Source organism: Garra rufa, chromosome 1, assembly GCF_049309525.1.
Source record: "Garra rufa chromosome 1, GarRuf1.0, whole genome shotgun sequence".
Lineage (NCBI taxonomy): Eukaryota > Metazoa > Chordata > Actinopteri > Cypriniformes > Cyprinidae > Garra > Garra rufa.
The window spans coordinates 12,994,445-13,013,097 of NC_133361.1; the positions used below are offsets into that span (position 1 = coordinate 12,994,445).

At 34.1% G+C, this 18,653-nt stretch overlaps 2 protein-coding genes across 2 annotated transcripts; one reads left to right on the plus strand and one right to left on the minus strand.

Moving 5' to 3' along the window:
- Positions 1-4,526: 4,526 nt before the first annotated feature.
- On the minus strand, positions 4,527-10,581 carry polr2f (RNA polymerase II, I and III subunit F). The gene is made up of 5 exons (XM_073836042.1): positions 10,555-10,581; positions 10,278-10,347; positions 7,222-7,352; positions 6,130-6,201; positions 4,527-4,901 (listed from the first exon to the last, which is right to left on the minus strand). The coding sequence occupies exons 1-5, from the start codon at positions 10,572-10,574 to the stop codon at positions 4,811-4,813; spliced, it is 384 nt and encodes a 127-aa protein (XP_073692143.1). The 5' UTR covers positions 10,575-10,581; the 3' UTR covers positions 4,527-4,810.
- Positions 10,582-12,701: 2,120 nt separating this feature from the next.
- Positions 12,702-18,133, plus strand: LOC141284563 (uncharacterized). Its single transcript, XM_073817581.1, has 5 exons — positions 12,702-12,780; positions 13,496-13,552; positions 13,727-14,251; positions 14,389-14,402; positions 16,220-18,133. The coding sequence occupies exons 1-5, from the start codon at positions 12,759-12,761 to the stop codon at positions 17,792-17,794; spliced, it is 2,193 nt and encodes a 730-aa protein (XP_073673682.1). The 5' UTR covers positions 12,702-12,758; the 3' UTR covers positions 17,795-18,133.
- Positions 18,134-18,653: the final 520 nt, after the last annotated feature.

Here is an 18,653-nt window from a genome sequence, read left to right on the forward strand (position 1 = left end):
GCCAGTCAAACTGCAAAGTGGAATAGAGACATTTTTGATAAAACACATTTAATTGTATAATGTAACAGTGTAACATTTCATTTAAATTACATTAAAAATCCATTTGAATTACATTAAAACATACATTTCAATGAATCCTATATTAAGCCAGTGCTCCTCTCATCCTCTCCCCTACCCACCGACTGTATTTTTAGCCCCATCCTTTTTAGACATCCTTTCTATCTCCTTAATGTTCCTTTCCAACAATCGTCTTTCCTTCCTGATCCTTCCAGGTTTTCATGCTGTCCGTAATAAATTTAACATTAGGCTACTTTACTTCAACTTTTACCTATCACTTCTCTATAAAAAAAGTCTCTTTCACACATCACATACAAACACATTTAGATAAAATGTAAAAAAGGTATGTCACAAATGCAATAATAAAATATATTAATAATATAAATAATTTTTAATAGATAAACCACCAGAATTTCTGCTTAAACTCAACTCAGAAGGTGGCCCATTTTAACTGAAATGAATGAACACATTCAGGTAAATTGGGCCAGTAACTAAACATGTTTTTATATAAAAAAAATCTGGATTATTTCACAAAATCAGCTTTTTATCTTCCAGAGGCCATCAAGACATGGGGTATGACTCATTATTTTTAAATATGCATTTATTTTTTATTGATTTATCAACCTTGCCATTGAGAGGTAAGATTGGATCCGGCCACTCAACTTGCTTTTGTCTGGCGTGGTCTCAAAATGAGACATTGCCTCTTCTACCTTACCAAACTCAGAACAATAAAATCATTTGCTAAATGTCAAGTACTGTTATGGCAATAGTTTGGCTGCTAACTTTTGGAAAGATAAGACACTCAAACTTTAAATGGCCCAATCTGCCTGATATCATACTTACTCAAATAGTAAGGTGTGATTTCGGATGCAGCCACTACATTTTTTTTACAGACATTGTTAATTACATTGTTCATCCGTCTATAAAAGTATTTTCACATCACAAGCCAAATTCAGACACCTTCAAAGAGCAAACAATGAATACTCACGTTTAAAGCCCACTTTTAGCGCTTCAGTTAACCGGAAACGGCTTGTCATCGCTGATGAATTCATTTTTTTTTTTTTTTATGGCGTGAAATGTATGAACCACAAAGTCCTTCAAGGCAAGTCATGTCACTCGGCGGCCATCTTTGAAATGCCTCTTCAGCATGCAAATACAGCTCCTATCTCTTTGAATGGGGAAACATCAAATTCTCTAACAATGTTCAACAAGCTTACGATTAAATTTCATATTTGAAATCACAAATGAAATCATAAATATTGTTCCTTGTGCTGCAATAGCGTTAAAAACTTATTTTTTCAGGTTAGATCAGCCAGTGCGCATGCGCAGTGCTGAGCTCACGCTAATTGTTTCTATAGACCATTTCAAGGATGTAAACAATAACAAGAGCGTTGGAACGCTACTGCGCATGTCCGGTCCTGAAACATTTCCGGTAGCGCTATTTCTCCGATCTGTCAATACGAAAACATTCTTTTAAAATCTAGCGAAAAAGCTAGTTAACGTAAAAAACGTGCTCATTAACTAATCGATGCTGCGTGCGTGTACACGGGAGATTGCTAAAAGCATTTTACATGAACGGAAATATTGTGAACATTTAACGTTATTCGTACAATGGATGCCATCAGTCTGAAGCAAGCAGTGCAACTTACTTCATGTTGTGTTCCCAAGATATCCGGAGGTTGTTCGTGATTAATTTACTTGCATTGTGTGGTCAGTCTGTATTTCTGTTTAAATATTTGTTTTCATTAGTACATTACTTTTCACAATACATATCGTTCCAAACAACGCTAAATGTATGCTATTAAACTAAGCGCTCGATGCTATTATTACGTGTTGAATTCATTTCAACATGTGTTCAACGTTAGTTTGGTCAAGTTTGTTGCTGTGGAACAGTGCAAGTGGAGGGTATGAATGCTCCGAGTCATCATGTGACCACAAATAAACAAGATCATCGCAATTCAATGCTGGCTAACGTGTTTTACATAAACCTGTATATCTGCAGATTAATAAATGCACACACAAACACACATAAAGCATTCATATATGTTTTTATGCACGTATTTACTGTTCACACCCACACAAATTATATATATATATATATTCATGTGAAAATGAATACTGGTGTAATGTAAAGGCTGATGCTAATTCAGCTTTGCACAACATATTTTTTATAATAGAAATCATTTAAATAATTGATAATGTTAATAAACATGAAAGACTTATTTCAAAAACATAAAAAAACTACTTTGTCCAAACTTTTGACCAGTACTGTATATAAACAAAAAGCATTCTCTCACTTTCAACTGTTTTTATTTCCAGCACATGTATTGATATGTAAATATTTGTATGAACATAAAATGCTTCAACAAATTAAACAACAACAACTGAAACAACATTTGAACTGAAATGGAGTACAAAGGGGGAACAAATATCAAAAGCAGCAGTCTGTATCTGGCCTGGTCATCAGTCGCTTTAAGTACTACACTAAATTACTGAATACTACACTCAAGTTCTCAATCACATCTGGGTGTTGATATGGTCAGATGTGGTTTGTCACTGCAGGATGATCAGCTGTCGTTGGGTGTCTACAGATGATGGCTCTCCTTACACTGCCTTCTCAGATTTGGTGACCCTTCTGTATTTCTGCAACTGTTTACATCAGTTTAGAATGCTTTCTAGAAAATAAAACAAAGGATATTAGCCATCATTATGAAAATGTATATAACATTTAACCAATTCTATGGGAATTACAGGGAGTTAACAAATTTCAGTATTACACTGTATTGTCAGATTTGGTGACCCTTCTGCATATTTACAATGCTTTATATTTTTGATGCTTACATCAAAATGCTTCCTAGACTAAGAAACAAATGATATTAGAAATCACCTGTATACATTTTGTTTACATTATATAAGGATAAAAGTAGAAAAACAATTATTTAATATAATGCACAATATAAAAAAATAATGCTATTATTGCTTAATACGTCATTACATCTTGGAATTAACATTACCAAAGCTTATGTGAAGGAAAATAATATTTACCATAAACATTACGTTTTGCAAACTACTGCCGTTAACTGTTACACAATACGACATTCACGTACTTTCATGTTACTCACTGCATTTGTCAACTGACAAAATAACTAGACGACTAATATGAATTTAACCCACATAACACTTAGTAATAATACAGAAATAAAACAGAAATAAAAAACTTGCCTTTTTTCATTAACGTTACACACGAAAGCTAGATGTATATGTAAACAATGACAAAATGCTACTTTAAATTATGCAGCATCATACTTGAAAAGTTAACGTAAAGATATACAAATAAACCGATTAATTAAAAACGATATTTACTTGCCTGAATCGAAATGTGCGCTGTATATCCTAGAGTTGCTTGTTGTTATCCAGCCTTCCCCTTCACTGCCGCAACACGGGTACGTTTCGCGGAAATCTACCGTCAAACAGGTCTCAGAATGTTAGTACCACCCCAGAGGGAGCACACAACCACCGAACGACAAGGATCTAATTTTAATTTAGACATTTAAGCAGGATGTTTGTATATATATGACCGCAATCCCACTGTTCATAAAGCGCTTCTCGCCATTGTTTTCAATGCGCTGGATCACTAACCGGAAACATCCTGGGACCAACGACGTCACTTCCTTAAGCCGCCGAATAGCGCTTGAAATGGTCTATAGCAAACGGGGACTTCTGACTTTACTAATCAACGATTGGCTCTTTCATTAAGAAGGCGGGGCTTCGCGGCCATAATGAGCTTTGCATTTCCCCCCATAGTCTCTGCCGTCATGTGACGTTATTATTTTTGTTACAATATATCGATATAGTTTTTCTAAAAGTTCCGTTTTGTATTTTGTTGAAATAATGCACCAGACTTACTTTTCAACCCTGGTGAAAAAAAACAAAAAACAGCTAAAACCAGCCTAGGCTGGTTGGCTGGTTTTAGAGGGGTTTTGGCCACTTTTCCAGCCTGGCCAGGCTGGGAAACCACCAGCTAAAACCAGCTACTTCCATCTTAAACCAGCTAAGACCAGCCAACCAGCCTAGGCTGGTATTAGCTGTTTTTTTTTTCAGCAGGGAAGGAAAATATTTTATTATATATTATATATATCTGCAGAGTAATTTTAACAATGTTCTGACTGGGGGGAAAAACTGCGTATCATTTCGTAAAGACAATCCTTTCAAACAATGTTTAGTTTTTCAACGTTTCCTTAACCTTTAGTATTTTCATAGGTTTCACCACTTTATTAGTATTATTCAGAAACAAAACAGGATTAATTCTCAAAATAAAGCCTCCCTACTACTTTTTACTATTGTAAATTTGCATGTAATTTTGTGCTAAAGAACAGCTATAAATAAACTATTAAACACATTCAGTGTGAACGTACTGATAGATGTTGCATTGTTTTACAACAACAACGAAAACACAAGATCACAGTGTATACTTTTCTACAAAAAAAGGTTTAATTTTGCATGAATAAAACAAACTGAACAACACTGAAAATGAACATTAAATAATGAGACTGAGAGTGAACTCTTCCTCTTTTAGGCTTGGTGTTGATCACGTGTTTGTGCTGCACTCCTGTGGACAAACACATGAACTGCTGGATGAAACAAAGCTCCACACTATAAACCAGAGCAGAAGCCAGGAGATCTGTGCTGTTAAACACTGCTGTGAAACACAGATCTGATGTGGATCTGAACATGTGATGTTTGTGTGAGATTCTCAGTCAGTAATGATGAGCTCATCGCAGCCCCAGTCCTCATAACTGCCATCTGGCAGATACCGACGGATGATGATGGGGATCTTCCTGCTCCTGATCAACACAAAAAACAATGTTAAAACACATACCACATAAAAATACAAATACTGAGAACGCATTGCCTTTGTTGTATTGCTTATATATATATATATATATATATATGACATGACCCTGGACCAAAAAACCAGTCATAAGGTTGAATTTTACAAAACTGAGATATATACATCATATGGAAGCTCAATAAATAAGCTCAATATTTGGCCGAGATACATCTATTTGAAAATCAGGAATCTTTTTTTTCTGCAAAAAAAAAAAAAAAAAATACTGAAAAATCACCTCTAAAGTTTTCCAAATTAAGTTCTTTACAATGCATATTACTAATCAAAAATGACATTTTTATATATTTACAGTAGGAATATTGCAAAAAAAAAAAAAAAAAAAAAAATTCATGGAACATTATCTTTACATAATTTCCTAATGATTTTTGACATAAAAGAAAAATCAATAATTTTGACCCATCGAATGTATTTTTGGCTATTGCTACTAATATACCCCAGCGACTTAAGACTAGTTTTGTGTACATATACATACATATTTTTTATATATATACACATATACATATCTTTTTTTTAAATGAATATAATTTATTACACTTGTAATATAATTTATATTATATAAAAATATATGCATTTTTACATATAAAATCACACATATTTTTCCTTAATATATACAGGGTTGTGTGTATTTATATATACATAAGTACACACATATGTGACCCTGGAGCACAAAACCAGTCTTAAGTCGCTGGGGTATATTTGTAGCAATAGCCAAAAATACATTGTATGGGTGAAAATTATTGATTTTTCTTTTATGTCAAAAATCATTAGGAAATCAAGTAAAGATCATGTTCCATGAAGATTTTTTGTAAAATTCCTATTGTAAATGTATCAAAATGTAATTTTTGATTAGTAATATGCATTGCTAAGAACTTAATTTGGACAACTTTAAAGGTGTTTTTCTCAGTATTTTGATTTTTTGCACCCTTAGATTTCAGATTTTCAAATAGATGCATCTCGGCCAAATATTGTCCTATCCTAACAAATCATATATCAATAGAAAGCTTATTTATTGAGCTTTCATATGATGTATATATCTCAATTTTGTATTATTTTGGATCAAATAATTGCAACTAATGTATGCAATGAATATATCAGTAAAAAAAAAAATAATAATAATATCTGTAAAATATATCAGTAATGTAATAATATGCGTTTCATCGTACTTTAGCTCTTTCATGGCGATCTGCAGTGGATCTGTCTCTCCTTCCAGCTCCACCATCACCGGCGCACACATCCTGTCACACAGGAAGTGATATCACTGATGATTAATGCAGCATTATAAACACTTAAAACAAGTATCTTTAAAAGATGATATCTGCACTTGTTCTCATAAAAGTAAAATAATTGAGTACGTTAACTTTTACATTTTGCAAGGTAAATATTATATTCATGAACAGAAATTTGCTAAATGCATATCAAAGTGTAATTAATTTTTTTTTATCAGAATTGGAAGTTTTGAAAAAGTCTCTAATGCAATTGAATAACAAAAAGAATGACATGTTACATTTCATGGAGGATTTTTTTCTGGTTATGCTCCCCAAATATAACATTTATACATGTCTTAAGGTAAAAAGAAGAAAATTTGTACGATTGTTTAGTTGTTTCTAGGTTTTATTTTAATTTTAATTAATTAATTAATTTTTTTCTGAATGGTATTAGTTTATTTTGTTTATCTGTTTTTTTCCCCTCTTATTACGTACTGTATTACTGTTTACAGTTTAAGCTTATATTTTGTGTCTCTGGATTTATATTTCAATATTTTTGTAATGTTCAAATATTCTTTCTTAATAAAAACCAAAACAAAAAAACACTTAAAACAAATTCAAAGAAATTAAAATTGCCTTGGTTTTATGCGTGTTATTACTAATGTAAACTTTGAAATTAAAACCATTCAAAAACATTTTTGTTAACTGAAATAAGACTGAAATAAAACGCAAATATTAGACAAACAAAAATAAGTTCTAAAAAATGAAAATGTTTAACAAAAACGAATAAAAACAACAAAAGCACACAATGAAATTACTAAAACCAGACATTTAACAAAAAAATCTAAATAAATAAATACTTGAATAGTTTATTAATAACTGAACAAAACCATTGAGTTCCTCAAAAAAACAACAAAAGAACAGACAGAACTAATTCACATGCTATCAAAGTGTTGTGTTTACTATTAAAGGATGTGCGTTCAGCCGGAAGCATTCACTACTGTTCAAACTGAAGTATATGTTGTGTTTTAAGGGTCAAAGGTCACTCACGCGATCTGCAGCGCTCGTGTTCCCAGCACACGTGCACGCTCGTATTTGGTCATGTAAGCGGTGGTGATTCTCTTCTGATTGGCCTGCTGTCCTTCACCCGCCGGCAGGATCTGAACGTTCTCCTGATCCTCCTGCACAAACACACACAACAAATGAGAAAGATGTCACTAAGATACATTGAGAATCATTTATAATTCTGCACTAGCAATACTAACCTGTTGCATATTTATTCTACAACTTCTGCATTGCATTAATAAGCGTTAGAATGGACTTATTTGTGACCCTGGGCCACAAAACTAGTCATAAACGTCAATTTTGTGAAATTGAGATGCATGCATCATCTGAAAGCTATATAAATTAACGTCCCCAGGGTTTCTGCAGATATGAACAAGTGAAATTTAAGACATAAACCTGTATTGGAAATACATGTTATATTACATGCATATATGAATTATTTAATGTGTTTAATGTAAAAAGTAAACAATTTCATGGCTGTCATTGATTATATTCATTACTACGATATACAGTGAACTTTTCATATCAGCAGATACTATTCCACACAAATGTCCCCATAAAAGTACCACTTAGAGATATCTGGTGATGAAAACAATATGAAGCAATATTTTCATCAGTGCTCTATCAGCTTTTACATCTTTAATCTGCATATTTGATTTACCCTTATAAAGGCCTTTTTTACTTTTGAAATGTATGCATCACCTTTGAAATCATTACAATTTATCAAGAAATTCTATATGGCTGTTAGCAGTCAGATTACATCATTTACACTGCAAAAAATAATGTTATGAGATCAATGTTTTAAATACATTCATGAATGTACAAATTAGAAATGTTGGGGTGAGGATGCATACTTTTAAACATACTAAACTACCAACAGGTGGTAAGTCTCTTAATGAGTGAGTTATTGAGTTATTTCAACGGATTCCAGCAAAACACTGAATCATTTAGTAGTAAAACGTTGCTAGGAGAATGCTTCTGCTGTGATCCTTGTTTGGAACTATTTTCGTTGGTGAAACAGAACAAAACAATAAATATTTTGTCTAAAATGTAAGTAGCTACTTGACCAACTAGTTTATTAAACTAAAATTAATGTAACATTTGTAATCGTTCAGCAAAATGCTCCCATGGTATATTACTGAACTATATCATAAACTATACATTTTCAATTTTTTACCTCAGTGTGTTTCTTTAGAGTTTATTCAGAGTGCTGTTACGCTCATTTGTTTTGAAGTCTCTCACAAAGAGACCAGAAATACACTATCCATTATCAATTGCTGTTTACGTTGAATGTATTAAAATAGGAATCTTTCTTGCGTTTCTATGCTTCGCTGGTTATTTGTCGTCACTTCAGTTTTAATCAGGCTGTTTGTGCGGTCGAGCAAGTATAATAAAAAAAAAAACAAAACAAAAAAAAAACCTTTTTAAAAGTATCTCAAAAGCTGGTGGTCAGCTAGCTCAACCAATATTTGTTATTATTACTATTATCGAGAACATAATATACAGAAAAAAAGATTGTTGGACCTGTATTCTGCTACTGCGACGGAGTAACTACCGCAGTCGAGAAAAAAAATCTTCAGTCCGTTAGACGGAAATGTGACCAAAACTATTTAAAACCTAACTGAATTTAAGACTTAAGGCCTTATTTTAGGAAAACGTTATTTAAGACTTTTTAAGGATCCGCCGACACCCTGTTTCCATTGGTGTATGGTTCGTTAGGATATGACCATATTTGGCTGAGATACAACTATTTGAAGGTGCAAAAAAATCTAAACATTGAGAAAAATTGCCTTTAAAATTGTCCAAATGAAGTTCTTATATCACTAATCAAAACTTAAGTTTTGATATATTTAGAGTTGAAAATTTACAAAATATATTTATGGAACATGAGCTTTACTTTGATTTTTAGCATTAAAAAAAAATCAATCATTTTGACCCATACAATGTATTTTAGCTATTGCTACAAATAAACCTGTGCCACAGACTGGTTTGGAGGTCCAGGGTCACATTTGTCATGTACAGTACACTGTGCAAAAGTCTTAGGCCACTAGTATTTTCATTAACAAAAATGGTTTTAAATCAGTTAAAATATCAGTTTGCATTTCCAAACATTCTGCCATTAATTGTACAAATCCAGAGAAATTTTTGTTTGCACAAGGAGTCTGACAACAGCTATTGCTCCACACAGAGATCTGATCTCATCCTCATCCAGTCTGTCTGGAATCACATGAAGAAACAGAACAAACTGAGACAGACTAAATCCAGAGGAACTGTGACAACGTCTTCAAGATGCTTCAACAAACCTACCTGCACAGCTACAGTACTGTTAAACGTTTTAGCCTCGTGTAAAAATGCTATAAAATGAGGATGCTGTCAAAAATAATGTCATAAACAGACTTTCTTTATCAATTAACTTCTATTAACTAAATGAAATCAACATTTGGTGTGACCATCCTTTGTGTTTAAAGCAGCTTTCGCCCTAGGTGCACTTGCACTTCAGGTAGCTTTGTAGATAGGTCTCTTGAAGCATCTTGGAGATGTTGACACAGTTCTTCTGGATTTAGTCTGTCTCAGTTTGTTCTATTTCTTCATGTCATTCCAGACAGACTGGATGTGGATAAGATCAGATCTCTGTGTGAAGCACTGGCTGTTGTGCAAACAAAAATCTCACTGGATTATTACAATTAATGGCAAAATTAATGTTCAGAAATGTAAACTGATATTTCCTACTGACACACTACAGCAAAAGATAGAAATTACTGACCATTTTTAACTGGTGAAAATTCTAGTGGCCTAAGACTTTTGCACAGGACTGTATATAGTGTCGAAAATGTACAATTTTGATGGTCCTATAACATGCACTTGATACATGATGGTCATTTGCAACACAAGTCACATGTAATACAACAATGATAATCATCTCATAATGCGGCAATGCACGTAAACAAATCTTATTAGTCGCAAAACAACTTGCATATAATTCATAAAACGTTCTAATCTATATTAGTCAATGATCGCTGGTCAGAAAACAGTGTTCTTACATCTTCCGCGTTCTCCAGATCATCCAGAGGTTCTTCATCTTCAACATCATCGAAATCTCCATCATCAAAACTGAAAAACAATAAAAGAGAATCCTGAGATAAATAAATGCACATACGCTCGATCTCACAACGTTAAATCTAGACAAGATAGCGTGTAAACCTGTTCGGATATAACGTTACTACAGATGAATTATAACCTCAGCGTGTTGTTTTCACTCACAAACTTAACGACAGTGAACATATTAAAAAGCCTGTAATAGAAGCATTCCGAACTTACTTGTCTTCGTTGTCAGACATTATTAGTGTTTTTGTGTCGTTAAAACGATTTAATTATTAATTTCGTAGATAAATCCAGTTATTGCGGAGTCTTGCTTCAAACCGACTGCTGGACGATTCGAAGCGTGGAGTAAACTTCCGGCGGTGCTACAAGTTCGCAGTCCGTACAAAAACACGAGTACGAAACACCTACGTTCCCCACACACGCACGTACGTCAGTAAATAAATAAAACGACGAATATTTTTAACTAATGAATCTCACAAGAAAGTGGTTCGACGACGCTTGTATGATGGGGAGACACTGCAGGCAAAAACGCTGTTTTTTCATGCACCTATCAAGTTTGAGATTTTGGGTTTTCATATAGTGTTTTTTCAGACTAGTGGAAAGAAAACATCCGGAAAACACTGTTAAGTGTTTCTTTTGTAGCACTTTATCTATTTGTGTCAATAGATTTTAATTACAATGCATATTTTTAAAGGCTGTTTTCTCAAAATGAGTTTTTTCTTCTACACTAAGCCATAAATCTCCACTTACAGTAACTTACACACACCAAACTTAACATTTTTATTCCTGTCTATATCCTAAAGGTTTTTACAGAGGGATTTGTTCATATATAATTTGCTTGATTTTATACAACCTTTTATTCTCAAAAAAAAAAAGTAAAAAAAAATATAGTGTTTCCTGGCAGTTCTAAGTTTTTTTTTTTTTTTTTTTCGGAATTATGGCGTGACTAAATGAGATACCCCAAAACATCTTACTCTAATATGTAAAAAAAAAAAATTAAACAAGAATTTTGAAACTGACTTCATCCACTGTTTAGATTTTTGTACAAGAAATGTATGCAAATGAGCGCATATTTCATTAAATAATGCCTGATTTGCATACTTAAACATTTTAGAAAACTTGTAATACAAAGAATATTTGCAGTTATCAATGTAATCAATCAACTGAGTAAGTAAGGGGATAACTATTAGATTTTTTTTACTCTATTCACCTGCAGTGCCTCGCTTTAAATTGTAAGATTATATAACACTAAAGACAACGTTTGCATTTGTTTTGTTAAACTTTGCATTTACATTTTTAACCAGCAGATGGACTCCGTGAGTTGCAAAAGCGATTCGCATCTGTGGGAAATTATTTTTTGGATGTTTGTTTTGTTTTGAACGGTAGGCAAGACATAAGACTTTTTATTCTCATCATTTATATCTTAAAATACTATCTTAAATGTTTAATAGGCCTAGCATTATAATCTAAATCGATAAAATTCATGACTAGCCTACACGTTTAAATAGGAGTTTAAATTTAGCCGGCTGTGGAAGACAAACATCTCAGAACGCAAATAAAATCACAAGGCGTTTATTTTAGTTTAAATGAGAAAGTTTAAACAAAGTGTAATGAAAAAGCCGACTTCAACTTACCTCCAATGCAGTTAAACTGAAAGAGCATTGAAGAACACGGTGACTGAAGAATCATGCTAAACAACACATTATTTTTTTATTTTTTTTTATTATTTATAACAAAGAAGAAAACATATATAAATAAAAGCTGCCAAAAAGTGTCATACACGGGAGTTCTCTAATCATCTTAAATAATGTTTATTTATTTATTTATTTATTTTTCTCACAGTTGCCTCGGCAGGTTTGATTCAGTCCTAAATCTGGGTAAACTTTAAAAGCAACACGTTTTTCGTCACAAACTCCGCCCCCAGACACACAGGTTTCTTCCTGCTTTCATGAAGGGACAAACCTCGACATGCAGGTATCAGTTTTACGTTAAAGACATTATTTGTGGTTAGTAGCATAATAAGTAAATATGATATACGACACAAAACGATGATTTTAGTTATATTAGGAGTGTAATGGTAACTGTATGAACTGCAGAAATAGTTGGTTTCACTTTCATGTGTCACAGGAACAAAAACACTGTCTAAAATTGTGACTAAAATTGTATATATTTTAAGTGCAAAATGTGCAGTAGTAATCAATCAGTTGTTATAAAGTGTAAAGCTTTTATAATTGTTGCATTTTGCTTACACTGTTAAATATTTAGTGTGTGTGTGTGTGTGTGTGTGTGTGTGTGTGTGTGTGTCAATGAAGTAAAACTAGTGTAATGTCAATGCAGTGTCAGGATGATAAACACACAGATGTCAGGAGTCAGGGAAGAAGATGATCAACTCATGACTAAAGGAAGAACAGAATATCAACATGGCCAGCAAAGAAAGCAGAGGTGAGAGGTTACTCTATTAATTAATATATACATCAGTTATAACAGTCAGTCATCTCTTATGAATAAAGGCTTTAAAAGAAAATAAGCTCAGCTGAAACATGTGGACGTACGCAGGTTAGTTTGCTGTATACAGTTACACTTAAGATATGAGCGTTTAAAATAGATCATATAAAGAACATATGAAGTCGCATATTATATTTGTCCTTTTGTGAGATGAAACAATGGACATGATTTGTTAGTTTTACTAATCAAAGAAAAAGTCTTTTTTACACATTTCATTTTACTTGAATTTTTAATAATAAAAGCGTATTTAAACATTCATTGTCCAGTCATGTTTCTGAGTGTTTGTGAAATTTCAGCAGCCTCTTTGCTTTTATAAGTTATATAATGTCTAGTGTTCATAATAGTGTCCTATTAATTGTCAATCACCTTTTCTTAAATGGCATTAATTACACTAAAGACACGGAAATAAAATAAAGCTGATAAAACATATAACCTGAAATTATGTGCTTCATATACTTGATGAAACACTGAATATACCAGTATACCTTGTTATTATACCTGATAATATTACACCGTTTTACCTGGTTTAAGTCTCTATCTCTAAAAATACTGTTTTTTGTATTTTATGTGTACTAACACTGCAAAATCATTCAGTGAATCAATAAATCTTACGTAAAAAACTGTTAAATTTATGTTTTTCTCATTTCTACAGCTGTTGTTCGTGGTTCTGCTCACAGGAGAAAAAAGAGCAAAGAAAGACCACCCCTTAGTAAGTCGATAAAATAATATTGATGATAATGATGTACAACATGCAACAAATGTAGCCAGTTTTGCTTGATCATCAACACTTTTACTCCAAATTTAGCCCTGCTGATGTGTACTATTTGTGATAGTTGAATGCTACAGTTCTTGGTGTTGTAACACATTACATTATGTGTTTCAGTGAGTGATCTGAGGATTGTTCTTCTGGGGAAGAGTGAGTCTGAAAACAGTTTAGTGGGAAACTTCATATTAGGACGAGCAGCTTTTGACAGTGAAGCTCCTCCAGATGTTGTAGAGAGAGTCACAGGAAGACTGAAGGACAGACACATAATCATCATCAACAGTCCTCAGCTGCTCCAGACAAACATCTCAGATCATCAGATCACACAGACAGTGAGAGAGTGTGTGAATCTGTCTGATCCAGGACCTCATGTGATCGTTCTGCTCCTCAAACATGAGCAGAGTTCAACAGAAGATCAAGAGTGTGTGGAGAAGGTGCTGCTCTCTTTCTCTGAGCGGGTTTATCAGCACACCATGGTGATCAGCACACAAGAGCACACTGAAACCAATGACATCCTACAGAAGATCATTCAGAAATGTGCAAACAGATACATCAGGCTTCAGAGAAACAGCTCTCCTGATGATCTTCTGCAGATGTTTGAGGACATTGTGAAAGTCAATGATGGATGTTACCTGGAGTGTGCTGGTTTACAGTATTTAACACTGGAGAAACAGGCCACAGAAAGACGTGAGTGTGATGGTGTTTGATAGTTGGTAGTAATAAATGAAAGTTTTTTTTTTTATTGGAATCTTCTTCTACTCACAGTTTCAGAGAGTGTGAAGCTACATCTGGTTGTGTGCGGGAGTGATGGGATGTTAAAATCCTCCATATCAGAGATGATCCTGCAGCAGACAGACAGAAGTTCAGACGTGGAGCTTCATGGTCGTCAGATCAATCTGGTGGAGCTTCCAGCTCTGATTCAGCTCTCAGGGGAGGAAATGACACGTCAGACTCTTCGTTGTGTGTCTCGCTGTCATCCTGGAGTTCATGTTTTCCTCCTCATTATTCCTGATGCTCCACTCAATAATGAAGACAAAGCAGAAATGGAGGAGATCCAGAGGATCTTCAGCTCAAGAATCAACAAACACATCATGATACTTATAATCCAGAATTCAGAGCATCAGACAGCAGAACTCAATGAAGAAACACAGTCTGTCATTGAGAGTTTTGGAGGAAGACATCATTTCTTTGGTCCCAAAACACAAGTGTCCACATTGATGGAGAACATTGAGCAGATACTGGAGGAAAACAGAGGAGAGGTTTTCTCCACAGAGACATTTCTGGAGGCTCAGATGAAAAAACTGATGCAATTTGAAGAGACGAAGAAGAAAATTAATTCATATGAGACACATTTACTGTCATCATCAGGTAATGAGCAGAAAATCACTTTGAGTCTTTAACTTTGGAAAATGGAAATTTCAAACTGTAATAGTTTTATTAATTTGTATTTTATACATTTGTATTTTTAACAGACATGCAACATTTCAAAACTTCAAAAATGTAAAAATTCTGAAGTTCTGATTGTACCAAAACAAAGTCAGAGGTCAAGCTTTAGTGTTCTATTTCTTAAATTTTTGTATCATTTGGTCTGTTTAATTTTCAGTTTCAAGAGAAAACACAGAAGAACTGAGGATTGTGCTGTTGGGGAAAACTGGAGTTGGGAAAAGTGCAACTGGAAACACAATCTTAGGAAGAGACTTGTTTACAGCAGAAACATCTCAAGAATCAGTGACTAAAGAAAGTCGAAGAGAAACATCTGAAATCAACGGCCGATGTGTTACTGTGATCGACACTCCAGGATTGTTTGATACTGAACTTACTAATGAGGAGATCCAGAGAGAAATCAGCAACTGCATCTCCATGATCCTGCCTGGACCACATGTGTTCATCATTGTGCTCAATTTAGGACAACGATTCACTCAAGAAGAAGCAACTACAGTGAATATCATCCAAGAGACATTTGGTGAGAAATCGTTAATGTACACCATGGTGCTCTTCACCAGAGGAGATGATCTAAAGAACAAAACCATTGATCAGTGTTTGGGAAAACCTGCATCTCCTTTGATGAAGCTGATTGAAGCGTGTGGAAACAGATATCATGTGTTCAATAATAATCAGACTGGAGACCGAACACAGGTGTCTGATCTACTGGAGAAGATAGACAACATGGTGAAAGCAAACGGAGGGAGTTTCTACTCATGTAAGATGTTCAGACAGATGGAAAGAGAAAAACAAGAACAACAGATGAAGATCCTGATGGAGAGACTCAGAGTAAGTGAAGAACTGATGAAGAAAGAACGAGAAACATTTAAACATAAAACTGAACAACTGAAACAAGAAAAAAAGAAAGTAAAAACAGAAAAAGAAAAACTACAGATCAAATATGACACAGAAACAGAACGACTGATGAACAGAATAGGAAATGAGAGGAAAAAAAGAGAAGAGGAGTTTGTCAGAGAAGAACGGTACAAAACACTAATGAAAGAGAAAGAAGAGAAAGAGAAAGAGATGAAAGAGGGGATGAAGAGAGAACGAGAGGAATGGGAGAAACAGAAACTAGAGGAAAAGATGAGAAGAGAAGAAGAGGATGGGAAGAGAAGAGAAAAAGAAGAGAGAGTTTGGGATGAATTTAATCAGAGATTGAAACAAGAGAGAGTGAGAATGGAAAAAGAGAAAGAAGATCTTCAATCTAAACATGAAGCAGAAGAAAACAAAATGAAGATCCTGATGGAGCAAATGAACAGAGAAAGAGAAGAAATGATAAAGAAACATGAAGAAGAGAAAGAGAGAATAAAGATGATGATGGAGGAAGAACGACAGAATCAGGACAAAGAGAGAAAAAGAAGAGAAGAAGAACTGAAAAGAGAAATAAGGGAACAAGAGAAACAGCAAAGAGAGATGCGGGATGAGATGATAGAAGAACGAGAGGATATGAGGAAAGAAAAAGAGAGTGTGAAGAAAGAAAGAGAAAAACTTAAGACTGAATATGATACAGAGATAGACAGACTGATGAACAAAATAGGGAATCATGAAACAGAGAGAAAGAGAAGAGAAGAAGAGTTTAATGAAATAGAAGAACGACACAAAACACTAATGAAAGAGAAAGAGGAAGAGAAGAAAGAGGGGATGAAGAGAGAACGAGAGGAATGGGAGAAACAGAAACTAGAGGAAAAGATGAGAAGAGAAGAAGAGGATGAAAAAGGAAGAGAGAAAGAACAGAGAGATATGGATGAATTTAATCAGAGACTGAAACAAGAGAGAGAGAAAATGGAAAAAGAGAAAGAGGATCTTCAAACTAAACATGAAGCAGAAGAAAACAAGATGAAGATCCTGATGGAGAAAATGAACAGTAAAACAGAAGAAATTATTAAGAAACATGATGAAGAAAAAGAGAGAATGAAGATGAAGATGGAGGAAGAACGACAGAATCAGGAGAAAGAGAGAAAAAGAAGAGAAGAGGAATTCAGAGAGAGAGAAGAACAATATAAAAGACTGATAAAAGACAGAGAGATAAAGGAAAGTTTCTCATCCAGGAGGATTGTTCTTCTGGGTAAAAGTTGTGTTGGGAAAAGTTCAGCTGGAAACACAATACTGGGACAGAAAGTGTTCCGATCTGACATGAGTTTTTATTCAGTAACCCGTGGATGTTCAGCTGCTCACGCCACTGTTTCAGGCAGATCTGTGTCTGTAGTTGATACTCCTGGATTATTTGACATACAGATGACACATGAACGATTAATGATGGAGATACTGAGAAGTGTTTATTTATCCAGTCCTGGACCTCATGCGTTTCTCATTGTGTTTCCTATTAATATAAGATTCACTGAACACGAGCAGCAGATTCCTCAGCAGATTGAGATGATGTTTGGTCAGGAGGTGCTAAAATACTCCATCATTCTCTTCACTCATGGAGATCTGCTGAAAAGACATAATATAGAGAATCTCATTGAGAAGAACATTAAATTAAGACACTTAGTTGATCAGTGTGGAGGCAGATATCATGTATTCAACAATGAAGATGAGAATAACAGAGAGCAGGTGAATGATCTGCTGCAGAAGATTGACACAATGATCGAGCAGAATGGAGGAGGACATTACAGCAATGAGATGTTTGAAGATGCTCAGATATTCAGGCGAGAGGAAGAAGAGAGAAAACTGAAACAAAGTCAAGGCTGTGTCTGTAGTTGATACTTCTGGATTCACTGAAACAGATGAAACATAAGAACTTCATGACAGAGATCATGACAAGTGTTTGTTTATCTAGTCCTGGACATCATGCTTTTCTCACTATGTTTAATGTGAGTAATAACAACAAGTTCACTGATCAAGAGGAGTGGATTCTTCAGAAGTAGTGTTTGGTGAAAAAATACTAAAATACTCCATCCTTCACTACACTTATAGAGATATAGAAAAAGGAAACTCTCTAAAAGACACATTAAGGAGAACTGTGCTTTAATTTATCTAGTTGAGCAGCGTGGAGGCAGATTTAACATTTTCAACAATAAATATCACTGCAATGAACAGTTACTACAGTTGCTGTGACAAAGTACTCCAGTCTGTAAATCAGTCCAGTGTTCTGCTGCTGAGATGTGGCTTTTTTATGTTGCTGCACAGTTGCTATAAACTGTTGCTAGGATTGACTACACAGTTACCATGGTGATTCCTAAACACAGAATGTAGACCATATTCAGTATAAAACACTGATATACAGCAGAGCAGCTGGAAATAAACAATTAACATGAGAGGAGACACACTTGACCATAAGTTAAAATGTTAAAAATATCTGTAGATTATGTTCATTTTAAACTGTGATTTTGACATTAGTTGCATGTTAAGTTCAGTTGTTCATTGATCATTTAGTGTCATTTGTATCAAATGATGTCTATGGTTTAATGTAATTTCTGATTCTCAAATATAGGAATAGCTGAGATTCACTGAGGGACTTTCAGTGACCTTCATATTTGTTTAAATATAAAACTTATATAATTATAATGTAATAACATGAGGATGCTTTAAACTGTTTCTCCGGTGATCAAAAATATACCAA

Coding starts and splice junctions, on each gene's coding strand:
- polr2f (XM_073836042.1), bottom strand. CDS start 10,574: ATGTCTGACAACGAAGACAA. Junction 10,348..10,554: donor ATGTCTGACAACGAAGACAA/GTAAGTTCGGAA, acceptor ATTGTTTTTCAG/TTTTGATGATGGAGATTTCG. Junction 4,902..6,129: donor ATCGCCATGAAAGAGCTAAA/GTACGATGAAAC, acceptor TGTGTTGATCAG/GAGCAGGAAGATCCCCATCA.
- LOC141284563 (XM_073817581.1), top strand. CDS start 12,759: ATGGCCAGCAAAGAAAGCAGAG. Junction 12,781..13,495: donor GGCCAGCAAAGAAAGCAGAG/GTGAGAGGTTAC, acceptor TCATTTCTACAG/CTGTTGTTCGTGGTTCTGCT. Junction 13,553..13,726: donor CAAAGAAAGACCACCCCTTA/GTAAGTCGATAA, acceptor TATGTGTTTCAG/TGAGTGATCTGAGGATTGTT.